Here is a 22,457-nt window from a genome sequence, read left to right as displayed (position 1 = left end):
ATTAAAATTTATTGTTATTAACGATAAAAAACCCAAATATTATTATTCCATATATTGATACCTCAATCATCAGATTTATAACTAGAGTAATCTCAACTAGCATTTTGTAATACTAAACAACCTTTTAATCTATTATATTACCTTTTAGAATTTTTTTAAAAAAAGAAATATAATTATTGATTAAAATTCAAGGAATTCGATAATATAATTATTTTCAGATTATTTCGAGAATTAAAATTGAAATCTAATATAATAATACTACAAATAGCTCTGTTATAATAATCTAGTTATAATATTAACTCATTTATAAAAAGAAAAATACTTTATTTGAAAATAATTTCATTTTTCAATAAAATACCGTTATATTCATATCAATCAATTTGCTAAATTCTAATTAATAATTATATTTTTTCTTTTTACTTCACAAATCATTTTCAAATTATATATTAGATTCGAAAGTTACTACCGTATAAACTTATTAATGATATAACAAAATAATAATATTTCGTTTTGTTATATACTAGTTGAAATATCAACACATGAAATAATAATATTCAGGGTTTTTACTGTATGATTAATCGGTAATATTTTTAATATATAGTATAAAAAAGCTTCTTTTAAAAGAGTTATTATAGATTTAATAGCATATTTTCTTTATAATATAGGAACCCCCCTTTTTTAAAAAAAAAAGAATGAGTAATTATTATAAGTGTTGTAAATATCTTGAATACTTTTTATATTTTTGATATGTTTAACATTTTTAACATTTTTCCAAGGTAATAATCATTAGAAAGAATACTCAAATCCCTTTTTTTAATATATTTATTCGAATATAATTAAAGAACTCAATTATACCAAGTTATAATATAAAACATTATATAAAATAAAAAACATTCTTTGGTATTATATCCATTACATTTTTTAAAACTTATTTCATAAGATATAAATATCTATTTCGAAAAAATTAACAATACTTCTATATATATAGAATATTTCAATTGCTGAACTTCAAATTCTCCATTTTGATGAATAATATAAAGAACATCCTTGCATATAATAAAAAAATGGAATTATTATTAGTTCCAAAAAGCTTAAGATTATTTTAAAAGAGATATAACTCGTTCTAAGATAATTCGAAATCTAATTCGATTAAACCTTCACATTTAAAAAATATGTAGTTGTAATAGTTATTAAAGTTAAAATGATCATTTATTGTATTTATAATATAATTTTAATAATTTATAATTCTTTGGTCTCAATATTATATAAAGCTATGATTATTTATATTATACCCTTTCTTATCTATAGAATAAAAATATAATATGGTAGTAAATCAAAACCATCTTGTGTTCAATATAAAGATTATAATCTTAGTGTTTTCTCTTATATAAATTGATGTTATAGTATATTGAAATGAACTCTTGTTTTCGTGATTAAGAGTATACTTTTTGTATGAAAAATTACCACTAGTATTATTCTTTTTCGAAATTCACGTGTTTCTTTAACTAATATTATACCAAACAAAACTTAACTTCATTTTGTTATGTACATTTAAGCAATAAAATTTTGTATTTTATAAATTCATTTTAAAGAGTAGAGGGTTTATTGAATGATAATTTTTTAAAATTAAAATTCAATATCTCGAAAACTTTTTTAATATTATCTATTCTATATCATAATCTTTCTACTTCTTATAAGAACATAAAATTGATTTGATAAATAATACTGAGAAAAGTATTATTGCTATCAACTTTAAAATATAATAATTTTAGCTTCGTTTTAAACAAAATTTCAATCGTTTTGATTAATTTGAGATAAACTAAGAATAGAAAGGAATTCATCTAATATAAAAATAAAATTTATTAGAATAGAAAGTCATTAATTCTAAATTTGGATTCAATTAATAATATGTATAACTCTATATTAATAGTATATTGATGACTTAGTATTTTTATGATGACATACTAGATTTCCCTCAACAAGTATTTATATCTATTAGAATATTATATAGATTTTTGATTTTAGAATTTACTAATCCCCTGGATGTACTGAAACTAAAGTAAATACCGCTATCAACAAATTAACTAATTTCAATGTCCATAAATTTTTCTGAAGTCTAGAATCTATTTTAGAGTTTGTTATTAGCAGAATAAATATCTTAACTAAAAAACTTTACTTTGTATAGAATTATTTTAATAACGAAACCAACAATCTATTTTATCAAAAATATATAATGAATCAAATACTGTTTATAAAATAGAATTTTCTTTTAAATTAAATTTATTAAGTGATATATTATATTATTCTTATTACACATCCAAAACATAAAGATTTAATATAATATTCAAGAAAAAGTAAAAGTATCGACATATAAACTTAAAATACTCTTATAATTACTAAATCTTTTATTATACACAATAATAGTATATCATAGGGGAGGATAGTGATTAAACAAAATAATAATAATAGGATCATATATCGAATTATAAAAAGAACTAATCTCCCTTAAAAAAAAGAATGTAGATACAGAATAAACCTTGACCTTTAGCTACAAAGAAAAAAAATGAATTTGATATTCAATCTTCACTCAAATACTCCAATTCGAAGTATTTGTTTATTTACCCTGATAAATCTACAATTGATCATATACACAAACCTCGTAATTTTGTAAGACTATTTCCATTACAAGTTTCTAATTATTTGGCAGTATATTGGAAATCGTTGATTCAATTTGAAAGATAATCTCAATAATTATTCTTATTTTCTTCCTCATTGATAAAAAAAGCTTTAGTTGTTTTTGGTTTTAATATTTGTTTTTTACTAAAAGGAATTCCTATTTCTCTTTTTTTTCTCGATATTTTGCTCAATATACTTAAGTTAAAGAAAGATATGATAAAAGTTCATTTTTATTTTCATAAATTTGATTATAACTATTATTCATAAATATCTATTTATGTAATATATATATATATTTCTTTTTAGAAACTACATCTAGCTTTCTGGAATTTCTAAAATCAATAACTTTTATTTTAATTGGTAAAAAAATGTATTACTCGAGTACACTTTTGATTTTCATATATATATATGTTTTCTATAATATTAAATGGTGATAATTTTATATAGTATTATTTCATATATTAATATCCCAAATGTCAAAAGTGTTAATTAGGGTTTAGTATATATTAATTCAGGTTGTTTTGATTTTATAAATATTGTTATTCTAATCCTAATATATATTTTTTATTTTTATATTTTTTGTTTTTTGTTTTTTGAATTTTTTTATAATATCTAAAGTTTTTTAGTTTTTTCAGCCTTTTTAGCTTTTTTAATTCTTTTAATTCTTTTAATTTTTTCGATCTTTTTAAAAAATTTAGTTTTTTAATTTTTTAATTTTTCAATTTTTGAATTCTTTTTAATTTTTTAATTTTGAATTTGTTTTTTTAAATATTTAAAAGAAATTCAACTTTTTTAAGTTCATAGTTTTTTCAGTTTCTTGATTTTTTAAAATAATTTAAAAAAATCAAAAAATTCTATATAGAAAATATTAAAAAAAAGAAAAACTAAAATAGTATTATTTTCAAAAAAAGTAAAGACTGAAATATCAAAAATGTTATTTAGAGTTATTTTAATTATATTCCTAATATTTGAGATATCAATATATAAAATAATGCTATATAAGGTTATTATCGAATATTAAATAAAACTATAATACAATATATCCTTATATCTTTTGAGAGGTTTCCAGGGTCAGTCTTATATTGACTCGCTGAATGATAATAAATACAACAACAACAACAACTACTACTACTACTACTGTTCAAACTGGAGATGAGAGGCAAGCGAAGTATGCAAAAGATTCGTTATAGATTTATTGTTATGATTTCACAGGATTTGATGGATTTAGAAGATTTAGTGGAAGATTCATTGTAGAATCAGTAGAGTATATTAGATTTATTAATTGTTGAATATTTGTCAAAAGTTGAGATCAGATCTATTATAATCAAGTCAATATATAAACAGTTCTTTCAAAAAGCCTTAGGTCTTTCAATAGTTATAAATTTACACTTTTCTTAATTTTAGTATTTAAAAAGCTATATAATATAAACAAAAATATAGATTTCAAATAGTATTAAAAATACCCATAAAAAACATTAGCAAATCCATTATTTTTTCAATTACAAAAAGCTAAGAAACAGCTTGTTAATACATTATGACATATAAAAATTAGACAATAATAATTTCGAGTAGTAACGTTCCATATATTGATTTATTAGATACAAGATTTTTGATTGAATCAATCTCAGCAAGTATTTATAACATTAATCGATTTTTTAATTAGATATAGAAACTTGAAAGAATTAACAAAATAAAAGGGAATCAGATCTTCTTATTAATCAGAATTCAAGCGTTCGATGAACAAAACTTTTATTATAGTATCTCGAAAATCGAAACAAATATTAGTTTTGTTAAAATTTTCGCTTATTGATTATAATAATCAAGCTTCAATACTAATTTCCCTATAATTTAAATTATATTATTCTCAATATTAATTGAGATTTCTGAGACTATCCAATAGAAATCATATAAATCAGTTCCCTATATTCTAATTAATAAATTATTTTTATTTTTACTGCTTTTTGTAAGACTGTATACCATATACAAAATCTGCTAGCCTATAAATCTAGCATTAATATAACAGAATATAACTGGTTAGCTTTGTTATATACTAGCTGAGATATCAATGCATAGAATATTACTATATAAGGTTATTCTTATAATTTAAAATATGATTCATAACTTAAAATTGTTTGACTTAAAAAGTATATAAAGTTTATACACATATTTAATACACTAACATCCATCAAAATATTCAATAAATCAATAACTCAAAGTAAATAATTAATGAAATAAGATTCAGAAATATAATTGATTGCTAAATTGAAAGCTTTTAACAATGTATCTTTTATATCGATATATTGATACCTACTAACAGAACAATTAATTCGAAAATTGGATCCAAGTTTTAAAAGCTTTTGAAACATTTAAAGTTCCTAAGAATTGAATAAAAATCTCTGATTAGTTCGAAGGGTCAGAGAGTGCAATAAGAGAGATGAGCAGCCTGAGGTCTATAAGATTATAGACCTCTCAAAGATTCAGTCAATTAATTTATTAGGAGATTTATGAGGGGATTCATAAGGAGATCTATTTTAGCTTTTTAAAGAAAGATTTATACAAAGATTCATTCGAGTGCTTATCAGAGGTTTAAAGAAAAGTTAAGAAAGAGATTTTTTGGAACATTGAAAAAGAGATTTCCAAGAAGGATGGATCTATTGTGTTTATTATATTGATAACTTTTGAGGCTTAATAGTGCCTTCAGTCTTTTTATACGAGCTAGAAATGACAGACAAACGAGTTTATTCGATTTATTCGACTTTTGGAATCCATTAAATTTGTTAGATTTATTACATTTATTAGATTTATTAGATTTATTAGACGTGTTGGATGTGTTAGAAGGATCAAGTAGACATTTTAACTGAAAATTTTACTGATTGAACTTGTTGAATTTAAAGGGGATGAAATATGTTGGAAGGTATGGTACAAAGTAAGATGATTGTGTTACTTAGAATTCGATAAGTAGGAAAACGCCTTCTCTACATATATAAATAGACACAATCACATATTGTATATATATCATATGTATACCAAAAATGGAATTTCAATATTCCTTATCAAATTTATTTATAAGCTTCTTTGAATTAATAGGACTTATACTTATTAAAATTAAAACTGAAGCAGGGTTTCTGATATATTTAAATAATCTCAATAAATCCAATAATCTATGAGAAAGAAATTTATGAAAGATGAATAAGTAAAAAAATTCATGAATAAACTCAACTTGTTCTGTAATATTTCCAGAATTTCTAGATTGTGATGATCATTAGTAAAACAGTGATTTTATATTCAAAGAAAAATCAATAATAGGAAGAAAAAGCTTTTATATTAATTTAACGGTAAAAACCCCGAATATCATCATTCCATGTATTGATATCTCAAATATCAGATTTATAATTAAAGTGATCTCAATTAGCATTTTATAATGTTTATTAATCTTTTCATTTAATATAAAACCTTTTAGGGATTAATTAAATAAAAGAAAAAAGATACAATTATTGATTAGAGCTTAAAGAATTCAACAAAATAATTCATTTTGAATTATCTCAAAAACTGAAATTAAATTTCAATTTAATAATTTTCCAGCTAGTTTTGTTACAGTGATCAAGTTTTAGTGCTAACCCCCTTATCACTAAAATATTATTATATTAGATTTTAAATCTTATTTTAAAGATAATTCCAAAAAAATTACATAATTGAATTCCTTGAATTCTAATTAATAAATTTATCTCTTCTTTTTTCATTTTATTAATTCCTAAAAGGTTGTATACTAGATTCGAAATTTGCTAGCCTATAAATTTAGTGATGGTATAACGAAATAATGATATTTTGTTTTGTTATATACTAGTTGAGGTATTAATACATGGAATGATGACATTCGGGGTTTTTACCGTTAATTTAAACAATAACATTCAATTTGATATTATAGAGGTTAATATGTTAATAATATCTACTTCATTTTCTGATTTTGAGCTTATAAGTACTTTTGATAAAATAACTTGATTATTTTTAAAACTCTTTAGAATCTTTTCCAATATAATGGAGTAGATTTTCTCAATACTCTTTTATAATCAATATTTCATTATTTTAATCATAGTTTAAATTGAATGAAATCGATATGGTTTACTTGTTGTAGTATGATAATATTGAAAATTAACAATGTAATTAATAAATATATATCAATATAAATGTATGTTGATCAAATCTTATTACTATTTTCAATATTATTAAAATCTATTTGATTTTTACTTTATATTATTTAAACCATTAAAATAGTAATTTTAAGATTATATGTCGTAACAATTTTTGATTACTTAATAGATTACAACTATCAAATAATGACATAGAACAAAATTCTTAAAATATAATAATATATATAACGTGGTTTAGTAGTACATACACTATATTAGCATAAACATCACTTTTACCTTGATTGATATTTTTAATTTTATATTATTCAATAATTATTGATTTAATTAATTAAAGTTATTGAGAATATAATAATCTAGGATCTATTATATTAATTTAATAAGTTTTTATGTTATCTTATATCTTTTAATATTTCCTATATTGAATCTAGATATTGACTTTTTATTGGAATGATATATCAAAAGCCTTTTATTTAATGAATACTTCTCCTTAATGTAACTAAGTTTTTTTCATATATTAACATTTACATACTTTAATTATTTTTCAAAATATACAAATCTCTACATTTCAAAGTATATTATTATATATTAGTTTCTTTATATTGATAATTAAAATAAATATAGTTTCAAATAAAAATATAAAAGAATTTGATTAATAATAAGTTATTCAAGATCCAATTAATATTAATTATAAAAGAGCTTTTATAGAATTTTAAGATATTTGAAAAACTTAGGGATCTAAATTAAAAAAAGAAGAAGTAAATATATGGATTTGAATATTTAATTTACAAAGCACAACTTTTGAATCAAATAGAACTAATCCTATTCCTTAAAATTCTGATTTCATATTTTAATTTATGATTAACTATTAATATACAGTCTTGAAAGTCATAAAGAATTCGATTTTCGAAATATAATTAATATATACCTTTATAAATCCTTTAATTTAAATATTATATTCTTGTTTTAAAACATTAAAATATCTAATATTAATAGATTAGATTAAATGTCTTCAATATACTAATAAATCTATATATACAGTATTATTCTCCTTATAATAATTATAAAACAATATTGATATAACGTGATTCATATACATGCGGGCCATATCACTATATGGGCCACTTTCACTTTAATTCCCATATTCAAATCCATGTTATTCAACAATCATTAAATTAAATAAAGCTTTAAAGAATCTAATAATATAGGATCTATTACATTATTTTGATAAGTTCTTATATTATACCCTATTTGTATGAACGTTGATCATACAGTGAATAGTTTCAATTCATTAGCTACTGTATTACAAGCCCTAAGCGAAAGCGAAAGAGACTAGCTCTTTCAGTAGGTCTATATAAGACCTACTACTTCCTGTACATAGCTAGCTCTTTAGACAGAATACAACATAGACATTTAGGACCTACATATCGTGGGTGCTACGTCTTCCGTATCCTTCTCAAACCAACACTATTAATTTGTATTTATTATAATATTAATTAGAAAATACTTTTTTATTAGAATTTCCTCATTTTTGATACTTATTATATTGAATATAAATATTAATCTTTTATTAAGATAATATATTAAGATTTTTTATTTAATAAATATTCCTTCTCAATATATTTAAATCTTTTTTATATATTGATATTTATTTAATATTTTCTTTATTTTCTAAAACATATAATTTTTGTATTTAAAAGTATATTCTTATATACTCATTTCTTTGTATATTTAGTTAGAGTTAGTATAATTTCGAATATGGATATAGAAAAGCTTGATTAATAATAAGTTATTTGAGATTTAATTAGTATTAATTGAGAAAGAGTTTTTGTATGATTATAAGGGATTTGAGAGATTAATTTTCATATATCAAATTGAAAGGTATATTTGTTTTTATATTATTAAAAATAAAGATATTATTTTTTTAATAACATTTCCATATATAATTGCTATTACTTATTTTCGATTACCTAATTATATAACCTTATTACTATTGAATCTCTTAGAATTAATAATAGTTATATTAGTATTTATAATCCTCATTATAAAGCCTATTTTATTGAAATTTCATAAATTATAATCAAAAATACTATATTTAGTTTATATATTTGAAATAAGCTGAAATCAATTCATAATAAACTTAAAATCCTTATAGAGAATTTTTTGAAAGTTATAAATACAATTAAAATATGTTTTTAGCTCTTTATTACATTTCACAAATCAATATGCCCATTATTTTCCATTTCTTTTTTTCTTTTTAGAATTAAGAATATAATTGGTTATATTTTCTATTATTTTGTATTTAGATACAAAATCTTTTAAATCTAGATTGATTATATATTAAATAATAATATCCTTTTTTAATTCTAAAAGATTATGAGATGTATATTAATATTTGGTATAAAAAGTAGATCTATTTATTTTATATTAAATTGTAGTATATAATATATTATATATTTTAGTAGTTTTTTGAATACTTAGTTTTTTGTTTTCTTGTATAGCCTTAATAACTTAAAGAAATTATACTTTGTTATTTATAGATTCTATAATAAATGATTAATATATTACATATTGTATTAAGTGAGTAGGAATTGAGATCAAAGTGGCCTATATGGTGATATAGCCTACATGTATATGAATCACGTTATAATTCTTTTAGTTATTTAATAAGTTACTAATATTCGATACTTGCTTTTTTTTTCGATTTCTTATATATTTATCGAAATATTTTAACTATTCTAATTCTATCTCATTATTCATCTACCTATTGCTTATAAATTTAATAATCTAATCTATAGAGAGATCTATTTCTGTATATCAATTTGAAAAATAAATTAACTTTTAAACTATTAAAGATAAAAATATAGTTTTATATTACTATATATGATTATTATCACCTATTTTTTATTATTTAATTATATAGTTTTACTTATATTATATTTCTTAACATTGATAATAATTATACTAATGTTTATACTATTCATTGTAAAGCCTGTCTTATTAAAATTCTATAGATCACAATCAAAAATATTAAATTTTGAATAAATATAGAATCTCTATAAAAAGCTTTTTGAAAATTGTAAATATATTTAAAATATATATTTTTTAGCTCTATATAACATTTTATAAATTAATTAGCCTAAAGCTTTCTAATTGTTTCTATATTTAAAAATCAAACTCTTTATTATTTATATTGATTATTTATATTGATTATACATTAAATAATAATATTTTATTCTAATTTAATTAATTTCTATTATATTGGTTGAATCTTAGTTATAGAAAGTAGTTTATTTTATTTTTGAACAAATATTATATAAATAATATCATATAGTTTAATACCTTTTTGTTTCATTCAATAGTCTTAATAGTTACAGTATTCAAATTTCTTTATAATTTGATTATATGTTAATTAATTAATATATTATATATTGTAATTAAATAATATTAATTAAGGTAAAAGTGGTCTATATACTGATATGATATATGTAGTGATAAATTATGTTAATTTATTAGCTTTTAATTTTTATTGTTTTGTATATAAAAATGGATTATAGGAAGTAAATTTTAGGATAACCTTTTTATACAATTATTTGAAAAATAATATTAAAAGATAATATATTCTATATATGTATATACATATATTAATATTATGTTTCATATTTACTATGATTATATAACATTCTAAAGCTTTATTTGAAAAATCGTTTATTCCTATATACCCAAATTTGATATCTTGATTCTGAGAATATTATATCGATAAGGTCTGTATGTAAAATAAATTTAATAATTAAAATTTTATTGAAAGAGAAGAGAGAAAAAAGAGGGTTATACAATATAGTACTAGAATATAGAAAACATCAAGAATGATTTCTTTGAAATAATTTTTTAATTTAATAGTCGGCTCTCATAAGCGGCCGACTAGTTCCTAGTTGGGGAAAGCGAATATTTTTGAAAAGCGAATTGTTTTTATTCAAATACAAAATACCCTATTATATTGAGATTTATTTATTTCAATTATCGAATATTATATTAAAATTAATAAAAAACTAATTCTTATATTTTAATAATTATACTATCTATTTTTGATAATAATAAATTGAGATATAATAAAACTATTCAATATTATTTGGAATATTCCTAGAAATCTGTATAGGTTGTATATAGAATATAGAAATTTAAATCTTATTATAAACAATTTAAAAAGGTAGTATAATGTGTATATAGTTATTTAGTTGATAGTATTGATATTAGAAAGGTAGAAGAATAGAATAGGATATTAACTGAAATACAAGTTGAATATATTTCTAAGTTTATTCAAAATCTATTCAAATATAATATCGCTTTTATCTACAAACTCATTTTCAATGTTATTATATATCTCAAATACACTAAGAATCCTAAAGCAAATACATCTTCAAAACAATAATTCAAAAGCTTTTAAAAGAAAATGAAACTATATATTATTATAACAAAATCTATTGTGAAGTAATATATTTAGGTATAAAGAGAAGAGGATGTGAAAGAATAATTCAAAAACTATTATAATTGTTTAAAAGAATTAGGTATTATAAAGAAAACATAAATTATCAATTTCAATGAATCTGAATTCAGAACAGGATATATGTATAGGCAAAAGATTTTAATTCTAAATAATATATTAGAGATTAATAATTTAAATATATATTTATAGTAAATAAAGCTAATTAATTAGTTTTATTTTATTAGTTTTAAAGATCAATATTTTATTATAATCTTTGAGGCTATTAATATTATTAATAGCCTTCTTCTTTTTTCTTTAATTATTATAGAAGGAAAAGATTTGATGTAGAATTGGTTTCAAGAAATTCTTTCTTTTAGTATACAAATTATACCTTCAGCATTAGGATTTATAAACAATAAGATAGCTATAATATTCTTAAAGTATTATATTCAGTATTCGAACTTTGAGCTAAATAAAGAATGGAAGATTCTATTTATGAATAATTATAAATTCTATCTATAATCAGAATTCATTGAATTTGCAAATTTGAATCATATATAATCCTTTTGTCTTATTCCATATTTTATATATTGTATACAATTACTCAATATAGGTATATTCAGAATCTATAAATATTAGTATTAATATTTTATTTAAAAAGTATTAATAGAATTCATTATAGAATATAATATTGTATATTTTCTATAAGATTTAGTAACTATTCAAAATAAAATCTTTATATTTTCGAATATAAAATTAGTATGGAGAAGCTCGGGTTTATAATCTATTAATTCGAAAAACTGTATTTAGAATATTAGAAAATTTAATTGACTTAAGCTCTTATTAATTATTAAAGAGAATTCAGAACTATCTTTTTATATTATATTAGCTTGATCTATAATAGTATTCTAGGACCTAGGTTATTGAAATCATAAAATCAGAAAAGCTAATCCGGATTGGAGTAATCCTATTTAAGGAGAAGAGTTCGAAATATTTGTTAGTAATGTATAAAGCATATAAATCGATTTTATTATACTGAAAATAGAAATAACTATATATTATAAGAAAAAACAGGAAGACTTTATAAATAATTAAATATCTAGAAAGTATTACAAAATTAGTATGGTTAATACTTCAAAAGGATTTATATTAGAAGATTTGTAAAGGCTTCAAAAGGAAGCAAAAGATAAAGCAGATTCTATAGCTCAAAAAAGAGATTGTAATAGCTTTTTAGTTTTATGATATATAGAGAGAAATTAAGTTTTAGAAATAGGTAAGAATACTAGAAAGGAAAAGAGAAAGAGATTAAAAGAATTAAAAAAATTCCAAAAACAAAACCCCAATATCCTCTTATCTTATTATCTAATTATTCTAATAATAGATCTAAAAGTAGAATGGAAATATACAAATCAGATATAAAGGGAGTTGTAAAGAGAGAAAGAAGTAAAGAAAAATAGAATAAATAAAAAGAATTTGATAACAATGAATACTAATAACAATAGTAATAATAATAATAAAAAGAATAAGAAGATTGTTTTTATAATAGATATCTAAAGTAATAGAAAATTAGATTTATAATAAGATTATATATCTTTTATATTTATAGAAAACATTTAGAATGGAATAAAGGAGAATAAAGGATTTAGTTTAAATATAGAAAATAATAATAATAACAATATTGATTTAAACTTTTATTAATAAAATTATAAGTAAAATATATAATTCAAATATAGTAATCTATAATTAATATCAATCCTTTAATTCTATAATATTTTAATTAATAAATAATTTTTAAAAGAATCAAATAAGTGATATTTTCATTCTAAGCAAGGACAATTCGCTTTCCGGGAACATTCGCTTTCCCCGACTAGAAACTAGTCGGCCGCTTATGAGAGCCGACTATTATATCCTATTCGAATTAGAAAAGCATTTTATAATTTCTTTTGCAATCCTGAAATTGAAATTTACCCGAATTCAATAAATGTTATTATTGATATGAACAAGGAGATTTATTTTTTTAACATAAAGTTAATTAGAAAATATACAACTATTAATATAATATTAAATATTCAGATTAAATTAAAAAAATACATTTCGTTGAATGTTTTTCTAATAATCTAGGTATTTCAGTACTTGGAAGCCTTATGAAGGGATTTTGTCTACAGAAAAGAAGACTCTTAAGTATAGAAAAATTAAGGAAGAACAATCTTCCCAAAAAAGATTTTATTGACTATTAACACATAGACTTTGATATTGTTAGAATATCTATAATTAATTTATACAAAAAGATCATAATTCTTCAAATCTCTTAACAAATACACAAAAAAGGGGTACTCTTGAGGTATAAGAGAATTTCAATAATAGTACTTTTTATATAATATACAGGACGAACTTTCCCTCACTCCTTTATAGCTCAAAATAATAATAGGCTTATTAGCACTCTCTATAATTGTTTTTAATTTACCTGAATTTAGTTCTATACTTGTATTATATAGCTTTCGAAATACCAAGTTTCAAAAAGATTTTTTATATTAAAATAGAAATTTTGAAGTTATTTAGAGATCTGAAGTTATGAAAGAGGGATTTTGTATTTCGACTTGAATGGAGTATATCCAATTTCAACTTCAACTTTCAATAACAAATCTAATAAAATAAAACGGTCGATACATTTTACTTGCCTTTCGCTTTTGGCTCGAATAGGGGCGCCAAGGGCAGCATCAAGCCCCAAAACCCTTTGAAATTCCAAAAACCAAATAGATTTAATAGACTTCAAAAATCGAATGAATCTAATAAATCTAATAAATTCGATAAATTCAATAGATTCTCGTGAAAACCTCTCTGTTAATCTTTCTGATAAGTCTTTCTATCAAATTTCTCATTAAATGTTTTATTAAGTTTCTCATTGAAACTTCTAGTAAAACTCTCATTAAACTTCATATTAAATCTCTTATCAAATTTCTTATTAGCACTCTATTGACATATCTCCTGATAAATCTCCAAAATCTTATAAACCTCCTAAATTCTTTTAACCTTCATTAAACCCATAAAGCTATAAAATGAGATTCCTTATCTCTCTGACTACTCCCTCTAAATTTTCAAATCAATTAGAAACGTTTATTTTATCCCCTAAAAGCTTCAAAAGCTTCAAAACTTTGATTCAACTCTTTAATCAATTATTTATCAAGAAAATAATCTCGTTATAAACAAGCTTTCAATTTGTACGATAATTTTATCTCTTCAAATTTCAATTTATCAGTCCGTCATTATCAAATCATCAGTAATTTCATTATTTCGATCAAACTCTATCTTTCGATATTCCTTTGTAAATCTTATATACTTTCTAGACCAATCAGCTTTGAATTCAGAAACGTGTTCTGAAATATATATATATATTAGGATAGATCTCGACAGTTCAATTCTATCGGTATATAATATTATTATACATAATATCTAGTTATTCATGACAAAAGATACAATATTCCTATGCAGAGTAAATTCCCTTCATTAAAATTCTAAGTTAATTTAATTAAATGATGAGATATTTCTAACTTGATAATGGAAATGATTTTTTCCCTTAAATAGCATTTATAGCAATCGAACCATTAATTATTCTAATGGCATAAAAGCTTTTGATGTAAATGAAATATAAATATGTTATTTCAATTTTTATTCCCTATCATAAAGAGTATTTATAAAACGTATAATAAAAGTCTATATTAAAAATTAAATACGCTGCCTAATAAGATATAGCAAACTAAGAGTATCTTCAAAACTGTAATAATCTAGAACAAAAACATATAAAAGTTGACTATGAAATTTATTTTAGTTCTAAACCTTTTTTTTGATTACATGTATCAAAATTGATAATTATTGGAATATATAAGTAAAATATGACATGAGATCGTATTATATTTGACTTTAAATATATGATTTGTATATGATCAGGATGAAGACATATACAGTGTAGTATTTTCTTTTTATATAAAAAGGGTAGATAGAGTTATAGTACTTCTTATCTTATATGCTTTACATATATACTCTATGAAGTCTACCCACTAACGACTTAAATAAGAAATTCAATTTGGAATCAAGCTTATTTATTGGTAATGATATTAGAATGATTGCTTTTTACTACTTTTTCTTATAGGAAATTATAGTATAAAAGAATTAAATCAAAAGGGTCAGGAAAAATAAACTTAGAAGTATTTATATATTTTATTATTCAAATTCAATACAGGTAATCAATTTATGTCCTAAGATGTAAGTCATCGCTTTCCTAGGATTATTATCGATACTATATTTATATCTACCTTAGTATTATACTCTCAATAGTATCAAACTAATAATAAATCACTCTAGTACTACTAAAAATAAGTTTATTTACTCTCACACTGCTGGAGTTGATCTGAATTTACTTTTGTATTTTCCAATTCGTATAGTAACTAGATTTTATGATTTACACACTAAAGTCTATAGTATTTAAAATTAGAATTCATAGTATCTGAGAGTTGGAATTTATGTTATAAAATTAGTATTTATAGTATATATATAGAATGTATGTTCAAAATCTTAAATCTAGGTTTAAAAGATTTAGTTCTGTAATTGAAAGTTAGATCTTGTATATAGATTCTAGATATAATAAACTAGAATTTAGGTGGTATGAGAATAAAAGAGATAAATTTCAGTAATACAAAAGTAACTTACTACCAAATAAAATAAATTAATTATTAAAATTCAATAGAATAGAATTATCAATGAAAAAATAAGAGTGTCAATTTATTTATGCACTTGTATGAAAGATTTAACAAAGTCAATTCAAACGAAAAAAATCATTATCAATGAAAGGGAAGAATTTCTTCGAGAATCAATTAATCTAATGATAGCAAACAACATAAAAAACTTTAAAAGGTGAAAAATAAAAAAGTTAGTTTTCAGAAAAAGATTTTGATTTTTCAATCTTTTTTTAGTCTGATTGTTCAAGGGTTTAATAACTTAATGATTTAATGATTTGATAGGTTCTTGTTTAGATTCTTGTTTAGATTTTTATTAAGCTTTCTATTTAGTTTGCTTCTCATAAGCTCTTATATAGATCCTAATTCAGAGCCCAATTCAGATTCTAATACTGAAAAATATTTAAGACAAGTATACCTTAGTATATTATAACTTTTTTATAGACGCACTTTTAAATGTCCCTTTAAATACATCTTTAATGCACTTTCAAATATATTTATTGAAAATAATTTTCTTGCTATTATAGAGCTTACCCTAAAACTAATTTTAATATTTCGAAGACTTCAATTGTTTTAAGCTAATCATCTCTCTTCTAATCGTTTTATTAGTTCATCTAAGATTATATACTCAATTAAAATGATTCCGTGAATATTTATTCCCTTTGTCTGTTGGAATAACTTCGTTTTAGTCTTGATAGTTCTCATAACTAATCAGAAGAGATTTTATAAATCTATTAAAAAGGAAGTTGAATACTTATATAGATCTATGATTACATAATATATGGGGTACAAATTGATCTTATTCAAATTCTGCAAATTCACAAATTTTTGTTCTAAAATTAGAATAGTATTGTTTATATCAGATCGTATCTTTGATGAATATCGGTCTAAAATTTAAGCAAATTTCCTTACTAAAACTATACTTAATTATTATGTAAATTTTCAAATGTCATGATTTATCATCACATGAACTATATCATCGGATAAGCCACTAATTTATATACAGAAATTGTTTATATGTAACTATACACTTACTTTATTTATTAAAAAAAAATTGAAAATTAAATATGTAATATATAAATATATAATAACATGGTTTATTAGTATATAGCCTATATCAGTATATGGCCCGCTTCAAAAATACATCAAAATTGAGCTTTTTTTAAAATTATATTTTAATAACTAATTATTATTTTCTCAATAAAAAAGAATATTAAATAATAATAAAAATCTAGTTTTTTAAAAAATATAGTTTTTATATAAATTTTCTTATTATATTCTAAAAAAAGTAGAAATTGTTGCGATTTTTGTTACAAAAAAACTATTTCTATAATAACTCTTTTATTAATTCGAATTTGTAAAAAAGGATTAGATTTTTATAATATGTTTATAATTAAATGTTATATATTTAGTTTTTAAAAGATTTAATTAATAAATAAATAAAGTATATGATTATATATAGATAGACTTTATATATAAAATGAGGTGGGCCATATACTGATATAGGCTATATACTAATAAACCATATCATATTAATATAATAAATCTCTTATAACATATTAAAAAAACTCATCTTTATAAAAAAAAGTCATAACTGTCGCGGCGCCAACTACATGATCTGTAGTTGCCTTTATGCCTCAGATACAGACCATTAGTATGCCCTGCTTCCTATAAGTAGGGCCTCACTCTTCCATAGCCCTTCTACCCTTATAGTACAATATAAGTCTTTACCTGTACCTTAAAAATAACAGTTTTAAATTTTTTGAAATATAATAAAATACAAAACTCAGATTTCTGAATATTTATTTTTGATTAGTTATCAATATTTATTTTTTTTCTCGACAAAATAGTAATTAATTATTTAAATTCGAATATTTAAAAAGCATTGATTTTGGTACATTTTGAAATAATCCATTTGATAATAAACCACGTTATATAATGATATTAATTAACTTAAAATTGATTTTCAATATCGTTGATTTTAGTATAAAAAAGTACTTTATAGTGCTTTACATGTGGAATCGGGATTTATCAAGAATATATCAAACTAGAATAATAATTTCTATCAACATAAAACGATTATGTGAAAGTTCGTAAGTCAGGTTTTCTTTAATCATATCTACTATATTCATTAGAATTGTTGGATTCATCATCAGATGATCAAACTTGTTTCTAGTGTCATTTCTAAGTCTAAATTTACTAATTAACTGAGAACCGGTGTCGCACTTCTACTCCCTCTTTCGAAGAAGCTGATATTTTCCCTCAAAGCAACATACTCACTATCTGCATAGCCTAACAATCCATGTATTTCACTACTTCTCACACCTTTAATCCTAGCTATCTCCATTGCACTGTAGTTCACTAACGCCCTACCCACTTCAACTCCCGACCCTGCCACAATCTTTGCATCTGGCGAGCTTGGACGCTCAACAACCACTAGACGCACGGCTTCTTGTTGGGCAAAGCTGCCCTCTACATCTACAATCCCAGCAGGAAGCAGACCAGCTTTGGCCGCCAATGCTCGATGAGCGCCAGCATCAATATAGATCGTTCCATGCGGAGAGAGACCATGTAGAAGCCAGAAATAGCGGTCCCGGATCGGCTGATGCGATGGAAGGAACCTGGTATGTAGAGGTGGTTCCATAAGCGACGATGTTACACCAGTAAGAGATAGTGTGGAATTGGATCTCGTAAGAGTTTCTGGTGTCTGTGATTGCGAAATAATGTCACCGCTTTTACCGACCAAAGCGGAAATTTTGAGAGATTGAACATAGCTCACAATACTTGCAATGTTTCCTGGGCTAGAGGACCGTGTTATGACAGTTGTTACACCTGCAGAGGTGGCTAGACGGGCAGCAACTATTTTTGTGGACATCCCCCCTGTACCGAGGCTAGAGCCAGCACTTGATACTGAAGACGGAAAGTTAGTGCATTTATTTCGTGAGGGCATAAGAACTGAATGGGGAACGACTACCATCGGCCTGTAATGCGGAGATGTCTTCAACAACCTCAATTGCTTGTGCATCTGCATGTGTTCGAGGATTTTTATCATAGAGACAATCGACATCAGTCATCAGGAATAAGTAATCTGCATGGAGCATAGCTGCAGTGATTGCAGATAGAGTATCATTGTCTCCGAATTTGATTTCAGCGACAGCTAGGGTATCGTTTTCGTTAACGATAGGGATGACGCCCATCTCTAGAAGCTCGTGCAAGGTGTTTTGAGCATTTCGGTATTGGGTTCGCTACAAAGTGTAAGTTATGTAGTGATTCATGTTTACATGATGAGCTTACATCTGCAATATCATTTCTCGTGAGCAAAATTTGTGCAACAGGTTGTTGTAAGTGAGCGAACAAGCTATCCCATAGACTTATAAGACGACATTGTCCGATTGCTGCTAAAGCCTACACCCGCCAATATTAGTCAAATATTCACTGATTAGCTGCTTTGAACGAGACATACTTGTACTCGGGGAAGATGTTTTGGCCTCTTATCCAAGTCCATTCTTCGAAGTCCAACTCCAATAGCTCCGGAGGATACAATAATAACTTTGTGTCCATCTTTGTGTAGTCTCACAGCAGTTTCAACAATCAAACTCAAAATACTCAACAACGGCTCATGAGTTTTCTCATCCACAATGGAACTGGTCCCTATAATATCCCGTGACTCAGCTTCTGGCCTTTGAAAAGAAGAGGTTTGTAAGTACCTAACTTTATAACTATAGTTAAAGATTTTGGGGTCTTCATCTTGCCAACGTTCATCTTATTATGTAGAACACGTTCGACAAGATATCAAAAAACGTTGTGTAATGTGTATGTATACCTAGCAAATCATCAAAGAAATGAATGTTGTCTTGGGTTGTTTTATGTCAATCCGATGCCGGCAGAATTTTCCCACCGCCCACCAAAAGTTATTTTTGTGAACAATTGTTGTATCAACAAACAGCGCTCTACTTGGTACATCGCAAAGCGTAAGTGTTGTAGCTACTTATCCATAATGTCATCGTCGGACGGAAACAAGCCTCCGCTTGTCCCAGACTCTGCGAAGGAGTCGGAACCGCAATTCGACCCAACTGCTCGAACACGCAATTGGTTCTCTATCCTACTTGGCACAATGCCTCCATCCCACCAGATACTCTATCGCGAAGATCAATACGCTCGCCATGAGAAGCGCGACTGCGACCGATGTGAAGAATGGCGAGACTACAACTTAAAATACTCACCAATCGTCATATTTATGCAAAAAAACATACGAGATCTCAATGGGAAGCTTGATGCAGATAATATACGTTGCAGGAGATGTCCCACACGAATCACAGAAGATGGGAAAACGGTGAGGCAAGGTGGGGGTTTCAGCCCCGAGCATGGCATTCAGTTATGTGCGAATGAGATGAGGGATAGTAAACATGTGGAGGATACGTTGGCACATGAAATGGTGCATGCTTGGGATCATTTAAGGTGGAAGGTGGACTGGGGAGATCTGCGACATGCAGCTTGCTCGGAGGTTTGTCTGCCCTGGCCTAGTACGAGTGCAGGAAAAAACAGCTAAACGATAACATAGATCAGAGCAGCAAGTCTGAGCGGAGAATGTAGATGGGCAAGAGAGTTCTGGACGAGAAATAACTACAGGGTAACGCAACAACATCAGGACTGCGTGCGCAGGAGAGCAGTCAAGTCAGTATTGGCTAGACCTTGGTGTAAAGATGATGTTCAAGCCGTAAAGGTAGTTAACGAAGTTTGGGATTCGTGTTACTCGGATACTCGACCCTTTGACGAGATCTACAAGTGAGGTCGTTTTATGAGATACGCATATGTAATAATAGAAAGTTTGCTTTGTTAAATAATCGTATTCAGTACTTAAGTACTCGGGTATAGAAATGTATATCAAGATAGGCGCCAGTGTAATGGAAACATTAGATGCAAATCCCAAACTCTTACTCAACTTGTTCTCCCCAAGAATCATCTCAATCATTCTACTCCTTAAACGCCAATGCTCAAAACAAAACAGAATTCGTCAAATCATTCCTCACGGGTTTCTAGGGGAGTTTTGCTACTCTCCGGTGGAGACTTGCTACCAGTGGATTTTGAATCCCGCATGCTAGCTCGCTCACCCTTTACACAGTGCTTGATGATCCAGGGGTGCTTCTCAACCTGTTCGAGGGGAATTCGTTTCTCGGGGTCAAGTACCAGTAGCTATGACAATGATTAGTATGAGACGAATGCTGAGATGAATTTGAACATACCCTCTTAATCAGATCCTTTGCTTCTGAGGAAACAAAGCCTGGAATTGTCATTTCGCACCTTGCTATCCTCCTGTGTGTCATGACTACAGTGTCCTCGAAAGGAGCCTCGCCAACTAAAAACTCGTACATCAACACACCCAGACTCCACAAATCAACCTTCTCGTTGTAGTAGTTGCTGTTGCTCTGCAACATCTCAGGTGGAAGATAATCTAAAGTTCCACACATAGTATTTCTTCTGCCGTTAGGGGCATGGACACTCCAGCCAAAATCTGCGATTTTGAGCTCCCCATGGATACCGACCAGAATATTTTCTGGTTTGATGTCCCGATGCATGACATGCTTCTTGTGGAGATACTTCAGAGCGGCAGCCATTTGCGCAATGTAGTGAGCTGCTTTCCATTCCGGAAATTTTGTCTCTCTACGAAGGTGCTTGTAAAGTTCTCCTTTGCCAGCAAATTCTAGAATTAGGAAGACTCGCTTGCTGTCATGAAAGTGGCCATACAATTGGAGGATATTTGGGTGCCGTAGATTACTTTGAATTTCGATTTCCCGTCGGACCTGCTTCTCTACTTTGCCCTTTTGTATCTCATTTTTGTGTAAAACTTTCAAGGCACAAACAAACCCAGTACTACGTTCTCTTGCCAGATATACACGGCCGAATTTGCCTTTACCGAGAGGTCGACCAATCTCGAACATGCCAAGATGAAACTGTTTTACTGGAGCTGGCTCTTGATACATAGGGTTCGATTTGCGCTCGATTCTGGCAACTTGTTCGGAATCTCGATATGATGTAGTTGGTTTTCTTGAAGGAGAAGCTGGCTCCTGTGATGAAGCTGTGACTGTTGTGATTGTGTTTACTGTATTCTTATTTTGCAAGGCCATCTTGAGAAGGTTTGCTCGATTGGCATTTTGTGATAATTGTGTGCTGGAGGATGTAGTAGATGCGATCTGCTCGGTATCCATTAGCTACGATGCACTTGATCTTTGGTATGGAAGTCATTCACCTTGGACATGTATTTCTTTCCTTCCCCCGGATCGTTCTCATCATTTACAGACATCCGCTCAAAGCGCGATTCAAGGCCATGGGCAGCCATTGCGAGATATCCGAGACAAAGGGCAAGAATTGATGAAAATGTTGAAAGGATCTTGGTCGATTGCAGGAGTTTGAAGGTGTCTGAAG

At 25.5% G+C, this 22,457-nt stretch overlaps 3 protein-coding genes across 3 annotated transcripts; 1 reads left to right on the top strand and 2 right to left on the bottom strand.

Moving 5' to 3' along the window:
* Nucleotides 1-18,237: 18,237 nt before the first annotated feature.
* Bfra_007982 (putative glutamate 5-kinase protein) lies at nt 18,238-19,796 on the bottom strand (the record flags this gene model as incomplete). Its single annotated transcript, XM_037338348.1, has 5 exons — nt 18,238-18,944; nt 19,009-19,279; nt 19,329-19,439; nt 19,498-19,685; nt 19,742-19,796. 5 exons carry the CDS (start codon nt 19,794-19,796, stop codon nt 18,238-18,240), a joined length of 1,332 nt encoding a protein of 443 aa, XP_037190411.1.
* Nucleotides 19,797-20,031: 235 nt separating this feature from the next.
* Nucleotides 20,032-20,823, top strand: Bfra_007981 (putative metalloprotease atp23 protein; the record flags this gene model as incomplete). The annotated part of the gene is made up of 2 exons (XM_037338347.1): nt 20,032-20,538; nt 20,596-20,823. The coding sequence occupies 2 exons, from the start codon at nt 20,032-20,034 to the stop codon at nt 20,821-20,823; spliced, it is 735 nt and encodes a 244-aa protein (XP_037190410.1).
* A 230-nt stretch (nt 20,824-21,053) lies between these two features.
* Nucleotides 21,054-22,371, bottom strand: Bfra_007980 (putative serine threonine-protein kinase protein; the record flags this gene model as incomplete). The annotated part of the gene is made up of 3 exons (XM_037338346.1): nt 21,054-21,227; nt 21,278-22,225; nt 22,282-22,371. 3 exons carry the CDS (start codon nt 22,369-22,371, stop codon nt 21,054-21,056), a joined length of 1,212 nt encoding a protein of 403 aa, XP_037190409.1.
* Nucleotides 22,372-22,457: the final 86 nt, after the last annotated feature.

The sequence above is a fragment of the Botrytis fragariae genome, assembly GCF_013461495.1.
Source record: "Botrytis fragariae strain BVB16 chromosome Unknown tig00000112, whole genome shotgun sequence".
Taxonomy (NCBI): domain Eukaryota; kingdom Fungi; phylum Ascomycota; class Leotiomycetes; order Helotiales; family Sclerotiniaceae; genus Botrytis; species Botrytis fragariae.
This window is presented reverse-complemented; position numbering and strand designations above follow the sequence as displayed.